This window comes from Solea senegalensis, linkage group LG14 (assembly GCF_019176455.1).
Source record: "Solea senegalensis isolate Sse05_10M linkage group LG14, IFAPA_SoseM_1, whole genome shotgun sequence".
Classification (NCBI taxonomy): Eukaryota; Metazoa; Chordata; class Actinopteri; order Pleuronectiformes; family Soleidae; genus Solea; species Solea senegalensis.
Window position 1 is genome coordinate 15,176,765 of NC_058034.1, and position 23,531 is coordinate 15,200,295.

The following is a 23,531-nucleotide window of genomic DNA, read 5'->3' on the forward strand; positions in this document are numbered from 1 at the left end:
GTTATTTGTCGTGTACGTCGATACATGTTGAGGTTTCACAGATTTACACACACACACTCAAAATTTATTATCAGTTCTTACTCTTTTTTTTTTGGACCAAACAAGTAATGAATTAATGGAGAAAACAGTCGACAGAAACAAAAAAAGACAAATATCTGCTACTTAATCACTGAAGAAAGTTTTTTGGTGGAGCGTCAAGTTTTCTGTGATTTTTTAGTGATTTTGAAGATGTTAAATTAATATATTGATATTGATTGATATTGATTACTTCCTGATCAGTGGAGGACGGTTTCACGTCTCTACTATTGTAGAGTGTTATTTTTCAAATATTTAAAAGAAGTTTCTCTGATTTTTCAGCTTCCTAAATGTGAATATTTTCACATTTCAATAATTTGTGAATAAACAAATACACTAAAGTATCATCTGCATACAATGAAACATTCTACTGTGAAATTTAGGGCTGCAACTATGTCTTTCTATTATCAGATCTTTAATAATTAAGTCTTTACAGTGGCAAAGTGTACTTTTCCCATATTGTGATGTGCACCAAACCCAATAGAAGAACAACCAACACTAAATACTATTGTGGTATTACCTCAGTAAAACAAAAAGTGGTGCCATCAGGCAAAGTATCATATTGCTGAGCCATGATAAACTGTGTGATTCATAGCATCCAGGAGGTTTTTATTTAGTAGCAGCAGCCTACTACAGCCATGAAAGGGACTATGCATGATTGATTTTCTACACCGAGTTCTGCAGACTGACATTATAGTACCCAATATCTCTGTGTGGCTGTTTCCTTCTCTGTATCCGAGTCGTGGCGTCTCTCCTTTGGCGTCTCACTCTTTTCTCTGTGTTTGGTCTTTAGTGTAAGCACAAAGCGGCAGCTAAACGGCTAAACAGAGGAAATGGCAGACAGGGTTTCAGAAGTCGGCAGAGGGAGAGAAGGAGAGGGGCCGAGGTGAAGGCCCCTCTTATAGATCCCTGTCAGTCAGGAAATGTGAACTTTAACAAACCTTTGAAGAGCACTCTAGAGAACTAATTCAGCCCTAGCTGAAGGCGTGGGGAGAAAGGGAGGGCGAGGGAGAGCTACTCAGTGAGTGAGAGACAGAGGGGGGCTGTGACAGAGATGAAAAGAAGGAGAGAAATAAAGAGAGAAAGGAGAGGAGGAAAGCGACAGAAGGAGGGAGAGATCTATGTTCTTGGGTCGGTTCAGCAGAGTAACGCCTGTGTTTGCTGCCAGATCAACATGTCATGTTGGTGGACGTCTTGTCACGTCAAATCACTTTTGTCTCCTTCCCTGTCTGCTTCCACTGTCCTGCTGCACGCGCCGCTTCACACACCAGAGTGCACTCAAGCTGGATCCGTACATTTCAGGCAGCCCCTTCATTCCAAAGGCAACACTAAGACTTCAAACTGCATTGTGTCAATCACGCTTTCAATTAAAATAGAACACAAGAATGAAATGAGTGAAACACAACAAAAGCCAAAGATGAAAGCGTTTAGGCACGATATGCACAACAATCTGTGTGTACCTTTACTGTGTGCATCCACTGCTGATAGGACTTTGAATTACCTGAGGGAGAAATAAAACACAGGACAAAAGGATTATTAAAAGTATTCTGCACTCAACGGCGCAGTATGAACATTGAAAAGCAAAGGAAACTATGGATCAGGGTAGATAGATTTTTTTCCGCTGTGAAAAATGTTCCAGGGGCTTGTTAGATCATTTCTAGGGCAAATTTATCAAATGTTGGCAAATACTGTACATTGTTTCATCTATTGGGTTATAACCCTGGTTCTCAAATCAATTTCAAGACTTTTTAAAACACATTTTAATTCATTATTGTGTATGCTGGCTGTTTGACTCAGGCGTTGCAAAAGCTAACCATCTTTTTTTGGGGGGACATTGTCTGAACTGCAAGGGCAATTTTACATATTTCAAAGGCATCTTACCCTCAAGCTCCCTCTAATTTCAACACCCTGCTGTTCACATTACACTGTGACATAGTCACAATAGCTAGAGACACATGGTTCACGACTGAACATTTTAAAATATCTTTCTCAGTACACACATAGTGACTGTGTCAGGTTATGTGATGAGAATAATGGGAACTGTAAATAAAACTCAGCTCTATGTGTCCTTGGCATTTAGCGCAATTAAAACTCTTTCCGCTAAACTTAAAAAGTAAAAACTGGTTTTCTTCTTTGCACCTTTTGCCCTTTCACCAATCATAATTACAAACTAAAACAAACAAAAAAAAGAGATCTCGAATTTAACCTCGAATTTCAAGCTAACAGACCTGTGAGGGCAGAATGGACGACTGTTTTCTCATATGGTTGCAGAACATAATTACAGATGACATCGTGGGTTTGGGTTATGATCAGAATAGACGAGCCTAATAATACAATGGGTATTTTGCTACAACATCTGGATGACATTTCTTTGTTCTTGTTCAGTAAATACGACTCAAACCTGAAGTGTTACGATCAAAACAGTCTAATTTGTCTGAGCACTCCTGTGGGATTTGTTTTGCACTCAGACTGCCTTCATCTCATGCACAGTCTTCACATTTAATAAAGCTCATTCCTGCCAAAATATTATTGGTCCTGTCAATCTTTTACCACCCTCAGTAAGATGTTCATGTCACCTTTTTATCAGTCAGGGTTGCTATGAATGACATAGCATAACAACAATTGGGGGATTTCAGTATAAAAATATATATGCACAACTTTTTTTACTCTTTGAAGGGAATTCAAGTTCATTAGTGCATTTTTATTTAAAGCATCTTATGTGGTCTGAGGCATGTTTGTAAGAAAATTAGCAAAAGAACACAACAATAAAACTTTGTAAGCTCCTAAATAAGTTCATCATTCGATTCGACTTGCCTTTCTGTACATTAACTTGATTTACAATTTTGAGATTTAGATATGATCTGGGGGAGCAGAGGGCTTTTCTTTTAATCTCCATGGCTTTAAACGTTGCTCCCTATTTTGTTCACAGTTTTTATATCTTACTGTAGTGCAATACCTTCTGCCTATTACGTGAAATATGGCAAATGACTATAATGTGACTAATTGATGGTCGGGCCCAGCACTACTCACTTCCACAGAAGCCCCCCTCGGTGATTTCCTCTTCAAACATGTCGGTGAAGCCGCGGCCTGCGTTCAATTTGGCCAGCCGTCCGTCGATGAACTACAACCATAAATTACAATGTGCTTATTAAAGGAGTGGGGTGGGGGTGGATACACTTAAACAAACACATACACACTGATTCAAACACTCCAGCCACTGTGGGGTGTTATTAATCCTACCTGACGGAAACTACATCTCAAGATTAGGTGGGGTTGCAGGTAATAGGGATTTGGTAATGTGGAGCAGATGAGGGATTAGGGCGGCAGACTACATGCTGCACACTGTCTGAGACATGAGGAAGTTTCATTTCCTCCCTGTGTAACATGGAGTGCATAAAACTCCATCTCATAAATATGGACCCAACGGTCAAGACAGATTTCATGACCACAGAATCAAATGCACGAGTCTGAGCAAACATTGCACCAACACACAGTAGAATAACGTCAAACATGACAAACATCAGTTTTCAGGCCATGACCAAATAAATGCAGGGGAAAACGAAATGATGTCAATCATACAAACATGCAAAGCCTTTTCACCAAATGCCACGAAGAACTTACATAAGTATAAAAATATATGTATATATATATATATATATATATATATATATATATATACATATACATATATATGTATATATATACATATATATATATGTACACTGTATGCTTCTGATAAGGAAATAAATGTTTGGATTTCATCAAAACAATTATGTGACTGTAGATCACTCTGTTTTTTATTATCTAAATCCAACCACACTCATGTAGTGACCTTTACAATGTGTTATATTACTGAGATAACACCACTGTTATTCTCAGACTGATTTCGTAAAGTTTGTGGTGTTAAGAAAAAAAGCATCAACAGTATTTTATTTTATCTGCAAAGTAAAGGTTTCACCAAAAAAATAAACTTTCTGTGAGCTCATGTCTATGTGCGAGTGTCTTTTGCCTAAATCTTTTTTTTGCCTATACTAATGGGGCTTTTCTTGTTTACAGGTGGGAGGGAAAAGCAACAAAAAAACAGCAGTAGTGTCATTAACGGTGACATTTATTCTGACTGAAGAGTGCATTAATTACAAATGACTACCTCCTACCTTTCATGCACTCTTTTGTATTCTTAAGAATAAATAAACAAATAAATAAATAAATAAATAAATAAAAAAAGAGGCATATTGTTAGATTATATTTTAACACTAGCAATCCTACTCTCACCGCCTGCAAGTGTGTCCCATGTGTAACGACAGTGGAGACTGTTGTAGGGGTGCATGTCCGCAGGGACAACCTGCTAACTAGTGACCGACACAGCCACGCGCTCCTCTGGTCAGAAGAGCCGGAAAAAAACTCATCATTAGATCATTTTAATGAGAGGTGAGTACAGGATCCGAGTACTGCTCTGCTGCTCGTCTGGCCCAATTAGTGGAGATAATCAACCCAAATCATCACCTCGCCACACCAACCCCCACCTCGTCTCCCTCCGCACGCCACAGCCACATTACCTGTTTCACCGTGGGCTTTAATTAGACAGTACTCAACAATGGCAGACTGTGATCACCACACACACACAGACAGACACGCGCGTAAACTTAAACCAACACATGCACGCTTGCATGAACACAAACGCATGTCGAAAACAAGGGCGTCTTTTCTGTCCTTTGAGGGGTAACACACAAAAACAGAAAATGAAAAAGTCTGAAAGAAACAGAAGGGAATTCTGTTGCGTCTCCGTCCACACAAGCTTCGTTGTGATGTGTACAAAAAAAATGATGTTTTGCTTTAATTATATTTTATCTTACCAAAGAAGCTCAAACCAAACTACTTGTGTAAAAATAGAGCATGCAGTTCATCTGAATTGTCGACATGACACCTTGTTTCCTGCTGCTGTAGTTGCAAACAGCAGAATGGGAGAGTTATCCCATCAGGCTACTGGCATAATTACACATTCACACCCTGCTTACAGTATTCAAGCTTTATTTAAACTCTGGAACTTTGCAGCCAGAGGTTGGGGTATAGATGTGACAGGGGTTAATGTGAAGATATACACTATAGGGGGGAACCTTTATGAAATATTTGTGAAAATGTATCCTATATACAGAGGGATGAAGCACAAGTCAGGAAGTTTTGAAGGCTGGGTTTGGGTATACAGTTCGACTGACTCTTTGCAAGTTAGCAGAGCACGAACATCCACATTTTTGCAAAAACAAATAGAGTTAATCCTAAACAAAAGACCTCTTTAAAATGCAGATGCAGATTTTGGCGCAACACCACATTTGAATGCGTTATTTCTGGTGTTACTCACCATCCACTTCCCTTACTGTTGGAACAAGATATATATGTATTCTTATATACACTGAGGGCCACAACAAGATCAGATTATTAGTATTTTTTCCATCAAATTATTACTATTTGTTTCTGAAAAAATGGGCAATTTACACAGACAACAATGGGTAATAATTGATTGTCTATGCAGGCTCCTGGCAGGACATTTTCCAACTGCCTGCACTCTAGATAAAACACTGCATGGCTCAGTATAAGGAACAGAGTTCATTGACTCAGTCAATGATAACTCAGCACAGTATGCAGTGTATGTGTGCTATAGGAGCTGAGGATGGTTGACAGGAAGAAAGTTAAAGACAGGCCTTCCTCAACATTCTTGCGGATGATCTCTCCCACTTGTTTTGTCTTACACAGTGACGGGCTGGTCCACCAGAAACATGTATGTGAGGGAAATGTGACGTTCCATGTATGTATGAAATGTATTCATTTCAGGTATGCTCTATTATTTCTTTCAAACTCAAGAGAAAATCAATCTAGCTTTTGCTTTCGGTCACAAGTAATAAATAACTCCTACTCATCTGCTTAATTCAATGTTCTATATTCTATGTTTTGCTGGAAACATAATTACATTTTAGTAAATTAGCAGATGTGATCCAGTTCAACTTACAGTAATGTTTTGTTATTATTATAATAACTTTTAATTAGGGAATAAAAAGCAATTATGGGGTGTCATGTGACAGCACAATAGTCTCTCTGTCTTTTATTTGGCTGATCATGATGCATTACGTGTTGCTTTATAGGGAGAAGGAAGAAAAACAAACAAACCTAGACTATACTAAACTATATAAAAACTTCCTCCTGTGGTGGTAACACCTTAAACCCAGGTAACACCTCCGAATTAGACGTGTGTGTGTGTGCTTCCTTCCGCATGTGTGTGAGATGTACAGCACTTCATGGTATACAAGTTTGATTTTGGTTTGGATGGGATCTGCTATTTCTGACATTTAGCCCAACAGTATAAACAATCTTGTGCTTTGTAAAACTTAATACACTACATATATGTGTGTGTGTACACTACATACAATGGATAAGATACATTGTTTGTCTCAGTACTAATTGAGAAACACAACCGGATTTTTTTTTTTTTTAGAGCATGACACATTCAGGTTCCCCTCTGTTAACAATCCCATTGGGTAATATGATTGTTCACTTCAGCAGGAAACTAGAATAAACACAAACAAGCTAATAAAATAGCTGAATGTCTTAGTTACTTTAAAAAAAGAAAGAAAGAAAAAGAAAGCTCACCCCTGTTTATAATATTATTTTGCAATAAATTTGTGGATTTACCTTTTTTTTTTAATGCTGCCAAATGACAATTATTTCTTTTAACAATGTGCAATCTACTGACATTGAAGGGATTATATTGCATTATGGGTGCAAAGTAAGACAAAGGGTATAAAAACAATCAATAACAAGACAAAACCTTCAGTCCCTAAGGATGTACTTGTGTATATAAAAATGTATGTCTGCGTGTGAGTGTGGCAGGGCAAGTTGAGTATTGTTTGTGAATGAGGATGGGTCATGGTCAGAGCAGAGCTCGGGCGGACCGCTGGCCTCCCTCACTTAAGTCAAAAGAGGAATGGAGGAGATAAGCTCACCCCATCCCCCGTGCTGGAGAGGAGGAGAAGACGATAAGGGCCTGTTTCCCAATGCTACCGCTGAGGCAGGAGCCAACCGGGGAGGACACTTTGAACTGATGCTCGCTATCAGCTCTGCCTGGGAAAATTATAGATGGGGCAGAGTGTCCAGAAAAACAAAAGGCTGATTGAGGGCCGTTGTGCTGTAACTCTCAGGGGTAAATCACACTACTATCACAGGTCAGAGAGCACAAAGAAAAATTCAAGGGGTGACAGGAAATTTTCTCCGGAGCCAGAGGTGTCTCTCACACTCAGCTCTGCCTCTGCTAAGTTTAGTATTGCTGAAGGGTTTTGGAGGAAAAACATATTAAGTATACATGAGTGATTTTAAGGGAAACTCATGTAACCACACATAAATAAAGGATACCTGCTCTCTTCATCTTTGTCTCTCTCTCTCTCTCACACACACTCTCACACACACACACACACACACACACACACACACACACACACACACACACACACACACACACACACACACACACACACACACACACACACACACACACACACACACACACACACACACACACTGTGCACAGCTATTGTTCTTAGGACACTGCATTGACATCCATTCATTCGGACAGCATAAACAAAGTGTCATCCCTATACTTAATAATAGCCAGTTAATGCCTAACCTTAACCAAAATCTTAACTCTAAATCTAACCAGCTCCTCAGACATGAGGTTCTGTCTTGTTACGACCAGGATTTATTTAGTCTTCATGAGGACTACTGGTCCACACACACACACGCACACGCACGCATTCATACTCATAGCTGCACGTATAAAATCTAACCTTACCCTAACTTCACCTAATAATTTAATGATTCATGCTATAGGGATTTCACACTGGTCCTCATAAGGAAGACAAGTCCTCATACTGTCACTGTGTGCTGTAAATGGATTTATGTGAGCAACATAAATAATGTCTAAACAACCCCCAACAGTTGTGAGAACAATGATTCATGTCATTAATTTTAGCCCCAAACCAAAAAATGAACTGCAACAGTACCTGCAATCAGAAAAACAAAGGCTCAGCAACCAAAATTTATTTACAAATGAACGTGACATGTTAACACGTATGAAAGCGCGCACGCACGCACACACACACACACACACACACACACAAATATGTGAGAACTTGTTTGGACAGACGTGCACATACAGAAGACAGAAAACAACCATGTCATGGTTTTGTGAAGTAAAAACATTTCTAAAAGGCCTGACCTATGGTGTTGTTTGTACATTAGAGCCAATTGTACAAACAGAGAGACATTAAAATGAGCGCTGAGAGATAACCACAGTAAACAGTTGGGGGGTCAATAACCACGTCTAATCCCAGGCCTCTCTCTCCTCTCCATTTTCCCTCACTCTCAACAACTGTGCTGTCAAGATACTAAATGCTAACTTTACCCTGTTGACAGTTTGCTGAGCACCATAGTGCTGAGAGACATTTTTACCGATAAAAATGAAGGCTTTTACCCTTAAAAATAAATAAACAGCTTGAAAATAAAGTGACATTGATGGGAGAGGACAGAGTAGCCTGTCATATAAGCACTGTTTTTCTATCATTCACCTTTCTCTCTTTGTGCTCGTCTGAAGCCGATATGACAGAGCAGTGCACCAATGCCAACATACTGTACCCGCATAGTGACAGCATATGCTTATAGTATATAATTATGATGAGTAAATGAGTGATAGACCTGTTTTGGACACATAGTCAAATATATACCCTGGATTTTTCCACTTTTCATCAGATTGATTTTATAGGTTACGGCAAGAAGTTAATGCTGGCTACACAAACACACACAGGTCTGTGCAGCTGTTATTCTCAGGACACTGCACTGACTTCGATTCATTTGGGCAGCCTAAACAAAGTGTTGCTCCTAAGCTTGACCATAACCAGTTTATCTCTAACCCTAACCTCACCGCAGTTCAAATCTTAACCCCTCAACAACCAGGTTTTCTTCTCCGTGAAGACCTCTGGCCCTGACAAGGTCAGTGTTTATGCCAGAAAAGTTCCCAAGGCAGTAAGAAATATTAATACATGCACAAACATAGACAAACACCAAGAGGAGGGGGGTATTTATACCTGTTTAAAGAGCTGCAGGTTGACAGCCATGGACAGGAAGCTTCTCATGGTGCTTGAGCGATGGTTGACAAAGCTCTCTTCACAGAATGTGATTGGTTCCCCCTGAGAAGAGTCCAGGGAGACATCATGGGGGGGAAAATTTAAATACATCATTATTTCTAATTCATTGTGACTCACAGTTCTTTGTATCAATCTGTTTTTCCTCTATGTTTACACAGGAAGGAAGGCAGATACGTTTGCCGTCTTGAAAGGCAGGGGGTCCACACGAAACAGTGTGGCGTATAATGTAATTCATACAGTAGCACCAAGACGCTTAAATCATGTCTGTTTTCATCAGGCATTTTAAAAACGCTCCTCCTACAAAGAATTTCAACTGATTTCTTCATTAGTGAGCCTAACTGAGCCTGAAAGAGAAGATGAGTAAAACAGAGACAGGAAGGAAAATGAAAGGAATATGGAAGAAGAAGAAGGAGAACAGAAAACAGTCACTTATGAACTAGTTCCCCAAGAAGAAACACACAATTTCTCCCGCGGACCAGAAGATGGTGTCCCAGTAAACTCCCCAGGACTGCACACTAACACATGATCACATTATTACTATTTCTTACATCATGTCTCTTGGCCTGTGAGCTACAGACACGCAGGATGACAACAGAAGCACTGCGGGCCAAACACACACAGCCCCACGGTCATTTCCAATTCATGTTTTCTCCTAATTAACATAATTCTCACATATTTCAACTGTGCTCTAAATTCTTCAGCTGTAAAACAATGTGCTTTGTCTGTTCCAGGCTATGAGCACAGTGTGGCACATGAAAACAATGCAACAACACTGGAGACTAACCCCATTTTAAAAGGGATGATACCAGTGGCCCAAATTACATCACAAGAGCACTGCTCCACTAAAAGTTTTTCGAGCATACTCACACGCAAATGCCGAGTAGAAAGTAGCCATGTTGTTCGTTTAATCAGGCTACAGCAGCCTCTGTCCAAACTGCAGGGGACAAAATTGAAGCAGTCCGAGACCAACACATTCTTAAAATTTCCGCTCCTTAAATGAAAGTCTTTCATTAAGTAAACTGAGCATCATTCATTTGAGAAAAAATATAGTTGATTTTAATATTTGGAAACACATTTTCAACTAATGACTGATCATGAAAACAACCTTCGATTAGAGTCCAACTGTGCACATCAACAACAACCCATTGAAGAACATGAGAAAACCGACCATCTTACTTATAGCAGTATTGACATACTCACACCTTGTGCTTGAAATGTCTTAATACAGTTTACTGAAACATGTAAGGGTTTAGAATATTGCATGGGTGCGAGTTAGTAGGGATGAGAATCCATATCGGTCTGATACTGGTCAAAATCAATGGGTCAGATATCGGACAGATACAAATGCAAAATCTCATACCATCCAAAAATCATATATGTCGCATGCTTCACTACACACAGACAGTTCAAACTTCAAATCATGACATCATTTATGCGCAATACACACTGAACTACATGTATGAGACTTATAGAACTGCAGATATGCTGAATCATCACAATAAGTGGCACAAATGTGCATGAAAATGTGCCTAAAATCGTCCACACTACTTTTTAAACCTACGTGGACCACCCCCATACAAAGTTTGCACAGCTGCTTGGATGATATGAACGGCTATGTGTCTACTTGGGTAAAACTTTGGCTAATTCTGTCCTCAATACATACTGAGCACACACCGGCGTGGGAATCGCCCACCCTACTTCCCAACTTAGCTTCATCAATGGTGGTGAAATCTAATTTGAAATGCTATTTCAGGTTCATCTGCCAGATATGTGCGCTACTCCGAGCTGGTGAGAAGTATCAGGGGGAGCATTGACATGAGATGAGATGAGATTGATGACCGAAGAAATGCTGTTCTAATCAGCTGATTGCTTTTCAACTCATTATCGTTTTCTAGTATTGTTTCATTTACAACTCAGCAAGACTCCCACCAAGCATCCACACCCCTCCTTCTGTCGAGGCATATGGGCCTGTGAACTGCAGCGCTCAGTCTAGGAAGATCTTATCCTCAGCTCAGAGCAACGCGTGAAGTGATATTCCACAAATATCAGAGCACAGGCAGCATCATCAGTATCTTCATCAACGCAGTTTGTGCATGTTGATGTGCGCGCATGTATGTAAACTCCAAGGCTTTTATCCTGCTACCGTCTCAAAGAAAACACGGCGTGAGCGTGAGTGAACTGAGAATTTATTGCATGTTGCGCTCGCACACACACACACACCAAGTCTTGGTGCTTGTGTCAAAAGGGAGGCAGCTTGTTCGTATACTGTCTGTATAGAGCAAAAAAAGAGAGACAGCATCAATAATGTAGCATCTTGACTCCAGTAGTCCACAAAGTCCAATTAATCTCAAAGCCAAAGGAACAAAGAGCTCGCTACTCGACAAACAGGACATGCTGTAGTTTGCTTTGTTCTGACTCAGACTTGATAAGCAGAAAAGATATAGAAAAGAAATGTTAGGAGGGCTTAGTAAAGGAGAGTAAAACACCAAAGGTGGCGAAAAGGGATCTTCAAAGGAAACGTCCTGACTCTTTTCAGTTCCTCTGACATTTTACTGCCTCAGACAGGCCCACCTTTGCTCTGTGCTCTGACTGAAAATACGTCTTTTACCTTGAGTCAAAACTGCCACAGTCCCACCAGATGCAGCTGATAAGTGAATTAGTTGATCACAAATATATGATACATACACTGAGGAGCAAATATCAATGACTGATAAAAGTGCACTGCAGTGTGGACACAAACCTTAACTGTTGTTACAGTATATAATTAGAGGGATGGTAAATGTTGGTGTACAGCTCTGAGCACTTAAGATTACTGTAGTAATTAATAACACTGGATCCTTACAGGTTTATATCGCAGGGCGTCGCGGTAGGATCCGAACAGAGCGGCCTGCGCTCTCAGGAAGGCCCGTGCCACACCACTTCCTGTCGCTGTCGACTGCTTTTTCAGCTTGCTCTTCAGTGAGGACATCTGGTGAAAACATAAAGAGAGAATGTGGGAGAGGAAAAGAGAGACAGAGGGATTGGGGTTGGGGAGTATGGGGGGTGTGTGTAGAGAGGTAAAAGTTAAATTATCACCTCTGAAATTGGTGGAGAAAACAGCTAGCCCATTCTGGGTGTGAAGTATCACATTTGCAGGTCATCTTAAAAAAGGAAAGAAAAGAAAAGGAAAAGCTCCAGCCTTTCCTCTGAGCTTATCTGTTGTGCTGCTGGGAGCACCTGCTGCTTTGCTAATTGAGCAGAGGACGGGGGGTGGCAAGAAGGAGGGGACGGTGGAGAGGAAATGGAAACTCACATCCTCACTCGTTCACCCTCTCTCTCCAAGCTGCCACCCCCGCTTTGCCACCCATCACCCTCTTGCATTTTCACTTCTACCTCCATTCCTTACTCCCCTCCTCTTTCTTTCCAGGGCTCTTGTTTTCCCCTCCCCTGTTGGTTCTCTTGGACTCCCTCTAGAAAGGGACTCTTGACATAAAATGTCTTTAATTATTTTCCTCTCTCCTGGCTCTGTCTCCAGGACTCCAGGCGAGAGTGGAGAAGCAGCAGGCCCGAGCTTGTTTCAGGATGACAAAAGATTCACCCTGTCCACCGGGCCCTAGGGAGTCTGGGAAGGAAGTTGTCAAGAGGCTCTCCTCACCTGCTCAGCAGTAGTGTGACTGTGTTGTGGCAGAGTGAGGAGGAGGCAGAGATAGCGAGGGACTGCCACTCTCTGTGTGGGCTGTGCCAGCTTCACACAAAAGCATGATTGGGTTGCATAGGAGGTCTATATTATTGTAATGTAGTTTGGTGTGGGCTGTTAGCAGTTGCATGGGTTTGAATCATGATTTTTAAAAAAAAGAAAAGGGGGAAGAAAAAAAAGAACACCTGTGGGTTTGTACAGCTTTCAAAGTCAATTACAGAAAAACACATTCATTGTAATTCCTCCTCCTAACTGTACATTGTTTTGTTGTGTACTCTTAACACAGATAAAACTAAAGGCTAAAATTGCGATACAAAATACAAAAGAAGCCTTCATCTACATAGAACTGAAAAGAATGGTGCCCACAGTGTTTCTGTGTCTTGTAAGGATTTGGTGATTTTTTCATGTGCACAACAACAGCGCAAATTAACCAAATCTCTTACAGATGAGGATGTTCTGCCTTCCTACTTTATTCTGCCACAACCAGAGCAGACGGAGTTCATATGAAAACAACCAGGAACAAAATAAATTAACATTTTTGATGAAAGGTCTGTATATGTGATTTAACTCTACACTGCATATTTCACCAGCCCATTCATTTGCCTCCTAATACCATGCAACTGTACTGTGTGTGTGTGTGTGTGTGTGTGTGTGTGCTGGTGGTTCTATAATTAGTGTATGTGTCATACATTAATTCCTGTTATTCCTGACTGACTTGTTCACTCCGAAAAGCAACACAGAAAATGTAGTTATTTATTTTCAATGCTGTCTTTGGTCTTGGGATGTTTGTGGGGAGATTTTAAGTACGTCATTAATGGTCTGCAGTTACTCTTCAGTGTGATAAAATGCTGGTTATGTCTCTTTCAAACAGAGATGCAACGTTGGAAGGATATCACAGTCAGTGACTGCAATTGGCCTGTCTGGTAAACTTCAGGGAGGAGAAGCATTAGCACAGCTCATATAAAGGACAGGCAGAAATAAACAGAGGGGAGAGGAGGAGTGACTGAGAGAGTGGCAGTCTTTAACTGGGACAAAGACAAAATGAACAGCATCTATTCCTCTCCCCTGGGCTTTCTCACTCTCCACAACGTCCCCGTGGTGCCATTGCAAATGCTCCCAGGCATCAAATAGAAAGTTTATCACGGTTAAATTAACAAGTGTCATCTCCATATTCAGTCATTGTGCTAAATGCTTTTATGTTGATGTAAGGCCCTTTCTGGAATTAATATTTCATGTTTATGTGCATTTTCACTTTTTTTTTTTCAATCCTTGCAAATCATTAACTTGTCTTTTCAGGAATCAAAGCGAACACAGTGTCAGTCTGAGAGGAGGAGGCATACCCCAAAGACTGTCACACAAGACGGGATAGTGGAGTTTACTCTGCACACACAGTTCTGTACAGCGGCTTTGAACGGGCGAGAGCACTGCAGTGGCAGATGCTTTTAATGAGGTGGGTACACAATGACTTGTGTTTTGTTTCCTGGTGTGTGAGGAAAAAATGGGTGATAAAGTGATAAGTCTGAAGTTGGATTCACGGGTGAAATTAAACACGACGGAAAACGTACTTCTCCAGACAATAGACAGTTGGTGATTAGTTCATTTGTCACGTACAGCAAAATATAAAGCAGCAGTGCCAGACAGAATAGCAGGATAGCATTGTGCTAATGGAAGAGCAGAGCACACGCACTCCTCTTTCCCATTTCTGACTCAAACTATAAACGTGTGCCTTGCTGGCGTTTGAATATGGCGCCTACACCACAATCATCAGGTATGCCTCTGCGGTAATAGCTCCGTCAAACTAATTAACTTCTACAGTTTGAGTGAAGCTAACGAGATGTGTGCAGGCATCAGAGGAAGGCCAAGCTCTACAGGTGATAACCCTATTTGGCAGTGACATTTTTTAGTGTAAAGTCACAGTGGCGGTGATGAGATCAAAGGCAGAGAGTCCCCCACTGGGTCCAATTAGAACTATAGCATTGTACAGGGAAGGGTTGGCAGGAAGAGAGAGACAGAGAGAGAGGAGTGCGTGGTAGTGGGAGATGGAGAAAAAAAAACTGTTGAGTTATGATATTCATAATCTATGCAGAGAGGCCTTTCCAGTACAGGTCTTCTCCCCATAGCTGTGATCTTTTCAATTTACATCAAGGGAAGATGGTCGACGATGAAAGCGGGGCATCCAAAGCGCACAGCCCACAGAGGGCAGACATGGGGCCTCATTAAGGCCCAGCACAGTCAGCCCAAAACAGGGTTTGAAGTGCGTCACATAAAGAGCACGGGTTCAAAGGTCAGACCTAGAACAGATCTCCATTTAACTCTCCAGCTGGAGATGGTAATTAGCAGGTGCGATGATGATCCCTGCCTGACTGTAAGGGATGACACCACTGTAGGTGACACCAGGCATCTGTGTGAATGTGTCTGGGTCTGTGCATGCGCATGCACACATGCTGCTTTCATGTGTCGGTACCATCACTCTAACACATCATGCCATTCTCATGTGCACAATGGGCAGGTATATAGTACAATTTATACCATATAAAGTGTTATAGTCGGGCTGAACTGTTATATCGTATATTGCATTGTGATTTGATTTGCAATATGACTTTTATAGGTTGAAGACAATGTGGGACATTACCACATAAGACACCATCAAAATATCAACTGCTATACCTTTGTGATTTGTTTATTGCTTTTTTGGAAAATGATTGATTGTATAGTAAGTATGAAAAAAAAGGTAAGCCTGACAAACCACAAACAAGTCTCTTTGCCTTTGTAAGAGCAAGTATAGCTGACAATGGCTTCTACACAACTATAAAACTCAAACTGACGATATAATAATACATCATGTGGTGCATGAACAAAATAATGATACGAGGCTTGGTCACTACTGACTATTAACTTTGGGTCAAATCATACAAAAACAATAAGAAACAGGGGGAAAGCCTGTGGCCAAGGGGAAAGGGAACTTGACTTGTAACCGGAGGGTCGCCGGCTCAAATCCCCACCCGGCCAAAAAGGGCTGGGGTACCCCTGAGCAAGGTACCCAACCCCCAATGCAATGATTAATAAAAACTAACTTTAACTTTAAAAAAAGGAGCTGGGCTGACAATAATATATTTACTATCAATTAATTGAAAAAATCTGTAAGTGAAAGGAAAGTTATACACAAGTATATATTTAGAATTCTCTACAAAAAAATTCACTAAAAAAAAAAAACCCTTCCAAATAATGACCCTGACACTTGTCTGTTGTAAAATAGATAAATAAATAAAAAGTTGGGTTTTCTTCTCACAAAAAAGAATGTTTTGTTTAAGAATCTGTCCAGGGAAAGAAAGCCATAGGGACGCAATTAAAGAACTACAAAGAAAAAAAACAGTTATGAAAATCTCCCACTTTCTTTTGATGTGCTGCAGTCTGAACTGTACACACACACACACACACACACACACACACGCGCGCGCACACACGAACGCACACACAAATTGGAACAAAGACACACAGAAAACCGGCATATATTCTCACACTTGCACATATTTATATATATAAGCAAGGAGCATGTAATTTAGAATATAAAAATGTATTCATTCAATTTAAAAAAAAAAAAAAGAAAGAAAGAAATAATTAATTTTGCCATCTTACAATATAATTGCACAACTAAGGGAATATTACTAAAAGTCAATGGTGTGGACTTTACAACAAATCTTCAAATATTAACCACACAACTAAAAGCCCGAGGTAGGAGAGTAAAAAAAAATAAAAATAACTTCAGGGAATATTTATTTATTTAAGTGGTGGGACAAAATAACTGTGTAAAAATGGAGGGAAGGACCAGGATAAACACAGAGAGATAATACTGTGAAAGCACATAATGCGACATAATATCATTCTTAAACATACAGTACGCTGATCTGCTGTTAAACACATACAGTGCATTAGTCAGGCGAAAAGGAAAAAAAAAGGAGAGTGAGAAAGCAAAGGGGAGAGAGAGTCTATGTGTGTGTATTTTAATAGGGCTACCCCACTGCCGTGAGATTCTCCCCGGTGTGAGGTTACTTTGTCAAGCTGACCTCTTATAGTGGCTGAGTTTTGCATACATAATTAACTACAGCTAAATGTCATCTCTCACTTCAATAACTAACGCAGTGGGTGATGCCGCTCTCCCTTTTTGACTTCTAATCCAGACTGAACTGCCGGCAGAAACGACGACGTGAAAATGAAGTGCAGCTTTTTAACTCCACATGCACAAATGAACGGCTTCTAACACCGCGGAGTCGGTATATGAGCAGTTCAGCACCATATTTCAAACAACTGTGACCTGTCAAATAGTGATTCAAATGAGCAGGTCTACACATTTGCAGTTGGTTAAGTTCAGACTCGACGCAGCAACAAAGTCAGACTCTTTGCTCGGAGCATGTTGTAATATGTTGTCGCGGCGAGACTGTTTGTGGTAAAGAACAGTATGTAACTGAGGTGGAGCAACAGCATTCCCAGCAGCGAGCTACCATGTAGTTTAGTGCAGCGTGTGAGGGGCTTTACTGTGGATGGCTCTGCTACTCTAGGAAGACGCCAGTGAAATGAAACCCACTTGGCTGTGTGTGCAAACTAAAAAAAATGGGGGGAATCTGGTGGACAAACCAAAAATCTGTGAGTAGCAAAAGTTTACTCCTGAACTACATCTGAGTGTCATTGATGAACATGCCTGATAAAGAGTTGCTGTGCGTGTGTGTGCGTGTGTTGCTGCTGACGGCTGCACTCTGTTGTAGATGGTGATGTAGATGTTGTTTTCCGGGAGTGTCGGAAAGTGAACGCCAAATTAAAGCCGCGATGTTTGATTAAGTGTGCCAGGTGATCTCAGGAGAGTCTCGCAGACACAACCTCAACCCCCTCATTCATTTGTAAACCTCCAAATGCAGGCTTGAAATACAGGAAGTAGGAGTGTATGCTGTAAATTTCCCCCTTGATTGGGAATACAAATGATCAAATGTATGAAGGCTTGGAATGTATGGGTACATGGTGTCAGCAAAGTAGCGAGAGGCAGAGAGGAGGAGAATAGAAGGAATTAGGCTGTGATGTGAAAAGAGCATCTGAAAATAAAGATGTAAGCTGCATTGTAGCACCTCAACTTGAATATGTGGCACAGAAAGAATAATACATGAAAAAAAAAATCCTCCGCTCTTCCGTCAATGGTTTGAGATCAATTGCTGGGATCAAATACAAATCTGATTCAGTCACACACTGTTTGTTTTCAGAATTAAGACTCCTAATTTGCTATTCTTGGTTACTTTTAATGACTAGTGGAGTAAACAGCTCCACCAACGAAAAGCCAATTATAACTTTATCAGCACAATATCAATGCGGAAGAGGAACTGCATCTCAAAAAAAAAGGAAGACAAAAATACCTTGATCTTCCAGGGAAAAACTACAGCTGTTTTTTATTGACTATTTCATTTCAGCATGCTTGTCAACACATTGATTTTACTGACACAAGCACAGTCTCTATGAGATTAATATGATTTATTAATGGGGAAAAAAAGCTATTGAACATGTTCTCAATATATCTCTAATAATATCACAATGTTCATAAACACAAATAAAAGAACAAAATAAACTTCCTTGATCTCCATTAAATAAAATGCGAAAAAATACGAAACTATACTTGTCAAAAAAGAAAATGTTTAGACATTGTGCATGTTGTGGCTAAAAAGATAAAAGGGGGAAAATAAATAAGAAAATTAAAGATAGAATTGGTAGAACAAAAAAATCTAAACCAAAAGCAAATGCTGGACCCCTGATTGATGTGACTCACACAACATAAAAAAATGTAAATGAAAAAACAATAAACAGTGTTATTCTCACAGGACTGATGCCCTTTCTCACATCCTTCCTCTTTTCCTGCTAAACGGAACCACTACAGGCATGGTAGCATTTGTAATAGTCAATAAATCTTGAATATTATGTGTGAAAATGTGGGAGAAGACTATTAAGGGGCGGGCACAAGCCGAGCCGGTGTAGGGGTCCTGTCTGAAAGAGGGCGGCTAATTCAGGACAACTGTGAACTCTGAACCTGCTAAAAGCCTGGCCACTGGTCAGCCGCGCACTGTAATGGAGTCCACATGTGCTCACAGTCTGCATCGCCATAATTAGACGGATTTCGTAAGGTTTGCTTAAATCACCAGCAGAGTGCTTTGTCTTTCCTCTAAGTTAGACTTGAAATACAAAAAGAAAAGCCTGTGGCCTTTACCTTTTAATCCGTTACAAGCTTCATATATTCAAACAAAGGGATGCTGGACTTTTTAAAGAGAGAATAATCATTACTATTTAAATCTTAGGGATTCAGTTTCACACTGAATAAAACCTGTGAAGTAGCCAGTGTTACAGTGCGAATTAGAGGGGAATGAAAAGGGCTTTTGTATGGCTCTCAAGCAGCATATCGCTGCTGTCGAGCTCAGGCAGAGAATTGCTCAGCATTAATCAAAATTGCAAGGCCTCGTTCTGACAAACCGCACAATGCCTCAAACATTGCTGTGCGTGTAAACAAAAAACATCAAATGCCATGTGGCATGTCCCTATCACTAACAAGCAAACTAACAAGGGACCTGGAATTCCACTCAATTAGTACCTGCACACTTCCTTATTAATCTACTCGCCCTGGTGAAAAGATAAGAGGAGACGGGCAGAAAAAGTGAAAGGGAATAGAAACAACAACAATAACAATTTGTTATGATAAATACATTAATGCCAGCAAAGCTCCTGTTTCAGGTTGTATAATTTGACATGATATGCGGGCTATGTTCTGTCATTAGTCAGGAAAAATGGTGAGTCTGGGATCAAAGGGAAAAAAAAAAAAAAGGCTCTGAGCCTGCCACTTAATTTATCACACGGCAAAGACAAAGGCTTTTTTCTATCTGCTTCTGTCGCTTTTCAAAAGCCCTGACTCCTTTTTATGACAAACTCAGTTTGCAGTTTAATTTAGGACTTGAGTCCCCGGGTACAGAAAAGCAAGCAGGCAGGAAGTGAGACGAAGGTACTGTAGCCAGACAAGCACACAGGCAAGGCAGCAAACAGCGGGTGGAAGAAACGTCCAGGCTGGCGGTACGTAGTAGACGGAGGGAGTGAGAGAGAGAGAGAGAGAGAGAGAGGGAGAGAGGGAGACGAGAACGGAGACAGGTGTCATGAAACTGAAGCAGCCAGGCAGGTGATAATGTAGGCAGGCAAACAATCTAAAAGTAGTAGGCAGGAGATGGTATAAAATGTAGGAAAGATCATAATTTTGCAGGTAGTAAGGAGGCATTCATACGCACTAGCGGCTGCAGTAGGCTGAGCGGTGCTAAATCAGGAGAACCAGAGAAGTGTGGGAGTGTGAGAAGGTCTGGAGTCTGCTGGGCAATGGATTGAATTATATACTGCTGTTAGGGCAGGAGTCCAGTAGGCGGTGGAACCTGAGTATATGCTGTTAGTAGCGTGGGTAATAGTGCGTCCACAGCCTCAGTGGGGCCTCAGTGCCTCACAGAGATGCTGTAATACACACACGCAGGAAAAACAGCTAAACAAACAGATTCCTGCTTTGACAAAGGCAGGGAAGACAAGAAAGTGTGTTGTTCTCACTGTGTGTGTGTGTGTGTGTGTGTGCACGTATTTAAGTGCACGTATGAATGTGTGTAAATGTGCGAGTGACCCTGACGCCACGGTGATGCTTCCTGTAGCACTGACCGGCGTCAGTGCTCCATTAATTAAAGAGACGACGCGCTGGCAGGTGGCTTCACTGCCCACACTGGTAATTGGCCCCCTTCTTCCCACTCTCTCCCCCTAGAAAATCACCCATCTCTGCCTTTTCTTTTCTTTCCTCTGCCTTCTTCCCTCCTCCTATCTCTCGTCCTCAGAAACGTGCCAGTGGGCAGGCAAGAAATGCAAGACTTTGTGAAATAATGATTAGAATGGATGGAGATGAAGGGAAAGGAGTTGCACATTTTCCCACAAGCCTCTGATGGTCGGGGAATGCTGTTCGCCTTCAAGCGTCATACGACGCGACGGGAGTTTACTTTAGACAGCCACAATATGAGGAGCCAGTACTGCAGTCATTAATGATGTGGGGAGGGGACAGAACTGTACTTTGACAAGTTTCTGAATGTGTATGTGTTTGTCTGTGTGTGTGTGTGTGTGTGTGTGTGTGTGTGTGTGTGTGTGTGTGTGTGTGTGTGTGTGTGTGTGTATGCGAGTATAAGAGTACACTGGGGGACAAGAAAATGTGTGTCTATGCATGTGCGACTTTTAGAGGAGAAATTAATTTCTGTATGTCATTTATAATTAGACAATAAACTGTTGAGAAGCAATGGAAAATGGCATGAGCATGTACATACATGTGTATAGAGAGAGAGGCAAAGCTCTGAGGGTTAGGGGCTTTTGAATGCATTATGTGAATACGTGTTCACACAAAGACCAAAGTACAAGTAACTGCGACTGTGTTTGTGTGTGTGTGTGTGTGTGTGTGTGTCTTACCACGTCACTGGGCAGGTTGTGCAAGTCATCAAAGGGACTCTCCAGGGTGTTGGTGTCCACGTTGAGAATGACCACATCCTCCAGTGATCGACTGCGTACTCTCTACAGAGGAAATGTGCAGTGTGATCGGTGTGATAGCACAGTCACAACAATTCAAAATCACAGCCTTTAAAAAGAGAACCTGCAGCTGTAAATTTTATTTTAACACAGCAAGTATTAGTAGATCATTTTATATTCAACATGTGTTTCTTTGTTTTGTATTTCACATTTTATGCTTACTTTTAATGAAAATGGGGTTGCATTACATTTCACATTGTTCTCCACAGCATTAATCTATTTTATATTTTAATATCAATTTGTACACCATGTATTTTTGTTAATGGAGTTACACAATTTTAAAAAAAAATCTTTTTAAATTGAGTTCATTTAAATTTTTTTAAAATGAATTTAAAATCTTGTATGACACATGAATCCAGTGCGTTCTGACACTTTTGTCACACTCCCCTGCGATTAACAATGAGAAATGATATGAAGGCAAAAGATTATCAGAGCATCTCGAGTGTAACACACACACAGACAGACACACAAAATTAAGAACACTAGTGAAGGAGAAACGTTTGGACTGTGCAAACACTTTTCACTGCAGCAAAAGCTCATGCATCAACAGCAGCACCGTGATGCTGTGCTGTGCGCATCCTGATGGCGACAAATTCAACAATTATTTCAGTGTGGTACAGGATGCAGGCAGGTGTGGGCGTTGGTGGTGGTTGTGGCGGTGGTGGTGGTGGTGGTGTGGGGTAGACAGCATAGTGTGTGAATTTCTAGTTTGTCACTTTTGTGACAGCCTGTGCAGTCGAGGCTCACATGCTGATCTGGACTAATTATGTAGTGGTGGAAAAGGGGGTCTGTCACGGATGCAGAGTGTGATAAATACTGCCACTGCTGCAACTGTCAGACAAATATCTCACGCGCGCACACACACACACACACACATATATATATGTATATATATATGTATATATATATTATATATATATATATATATATATATATATATATATATATATATACATGCATTATAACATATGCATTTGCACACACACACACACTTATGTACAGGCACCGAATGTGCATGCGCTTCCAACATTCATTCACACACAGCAGCAGTGTTGGTGACCCCCCCCCCAGCCAACACACAGGCTAAACAATGGAGTAAAAAAAAATGGCTTCATCTCTTTCTCTCTTCTCTGTGCCACTGATTAAAAAAAGCCAGGAAAGATGGACAGGGAAAAATATTTTGCCCATGTATTGAAGGGTCAAAAAAACTGCCATAATGGCATTTAAGCAATTAATTATTTTTACTTTCCAGATAATTAGAAGCACATAGAAGGTGCAGCACTTCAATATAAATTTACATAATAATAACAGTTTTTCTTTAATTTATTAAATCCACTGAAATATGAAAAATTATACACAATGTATGTCTACATCAACATTTTACTTACTTTACTTACTGAAATACAGAGTTTGCATAATCATGATATAATTATGTACATTTATATACATACACACACATATATATATGTGTGCAGGATAACGTACCTCCAGTAGACTAAGGTGAACTCCCACAAAGTATGGCATGGGGGCACTGTGGATGGAGAAAGGAAAGCAAAGCTGTGAGCAGTATCAACATCAGATGATTACATTTAGTTAAAAACACACATGAAGCCACACAAATACACCATATGTCACCCACTCAGCTGAAAAAGAACATTTCAAGCATCCAAGTTGAAGAAGTTCTAGCATAATCTCAAACTGCAATCTGTGAAACTCTAAAAATGACTGATTTAAGATTGATTTTATTCATTAACCAAACTACAACATTATAATTGTTTTATTTTTGAATTAAAAGTGAAATGTATGTTTATCATTGCAGCTAACATTGTTAAGTGGAGTGACGGGGGTGCATTGAAAATAATTTTGGCTGCACATGTTATCACAACACTGACTATTGTCCATATGTTGTTGAAGCCAAGTTTTTTTTACATGGGTAAAAAGTGTAAAAAACACTAACTATGTAAAACTCCTTTCTCAAGCACATG

General features: G+C 40.5%; 1 protein-coding gene across 3 annotated transcripts in view; it reads right to left on the bottom strand.

The window, feature by feature from the left end:
- dennd1b (DENN/MADD domain containing 1B) overlaps positions 1–23,531 on the bottom strand; it is a 97,943-nt gene that overhangs the window by 12,079 nt on the left and 62,333 nt on the right. For all 3 annotated transcript variants that reach the window (XM_044044702.1, XM_044044701.1, XM_044044700.1), the window contains 6 exons: positions 23,032–23,077; positions 21,430–21,531; positions 12,103–12,228; positions 9,201–9,302; positions 3,106–3,196; positions 1,536–1,576 (listed from right to left, as the gene is read on the bottom strand). In XM_044044702.1, the coding sequence (XP_043900637.1) occupies positions 1,536–1,576; positions 3,106–3,196; positions 9,201–9,302; positions 12,103–12,228; positions 21,430–21,531; positions 23,032–23,077 (508 nt within the window). The remainder of the gene's footprint in view (positions 1–1,535; positions 1,577–3,105; positions 3,197–9,200; positions 9,303–12,102; positions 12,229–21,429; positions 21,532–23,031; positions 23,078–23,531) is intronic.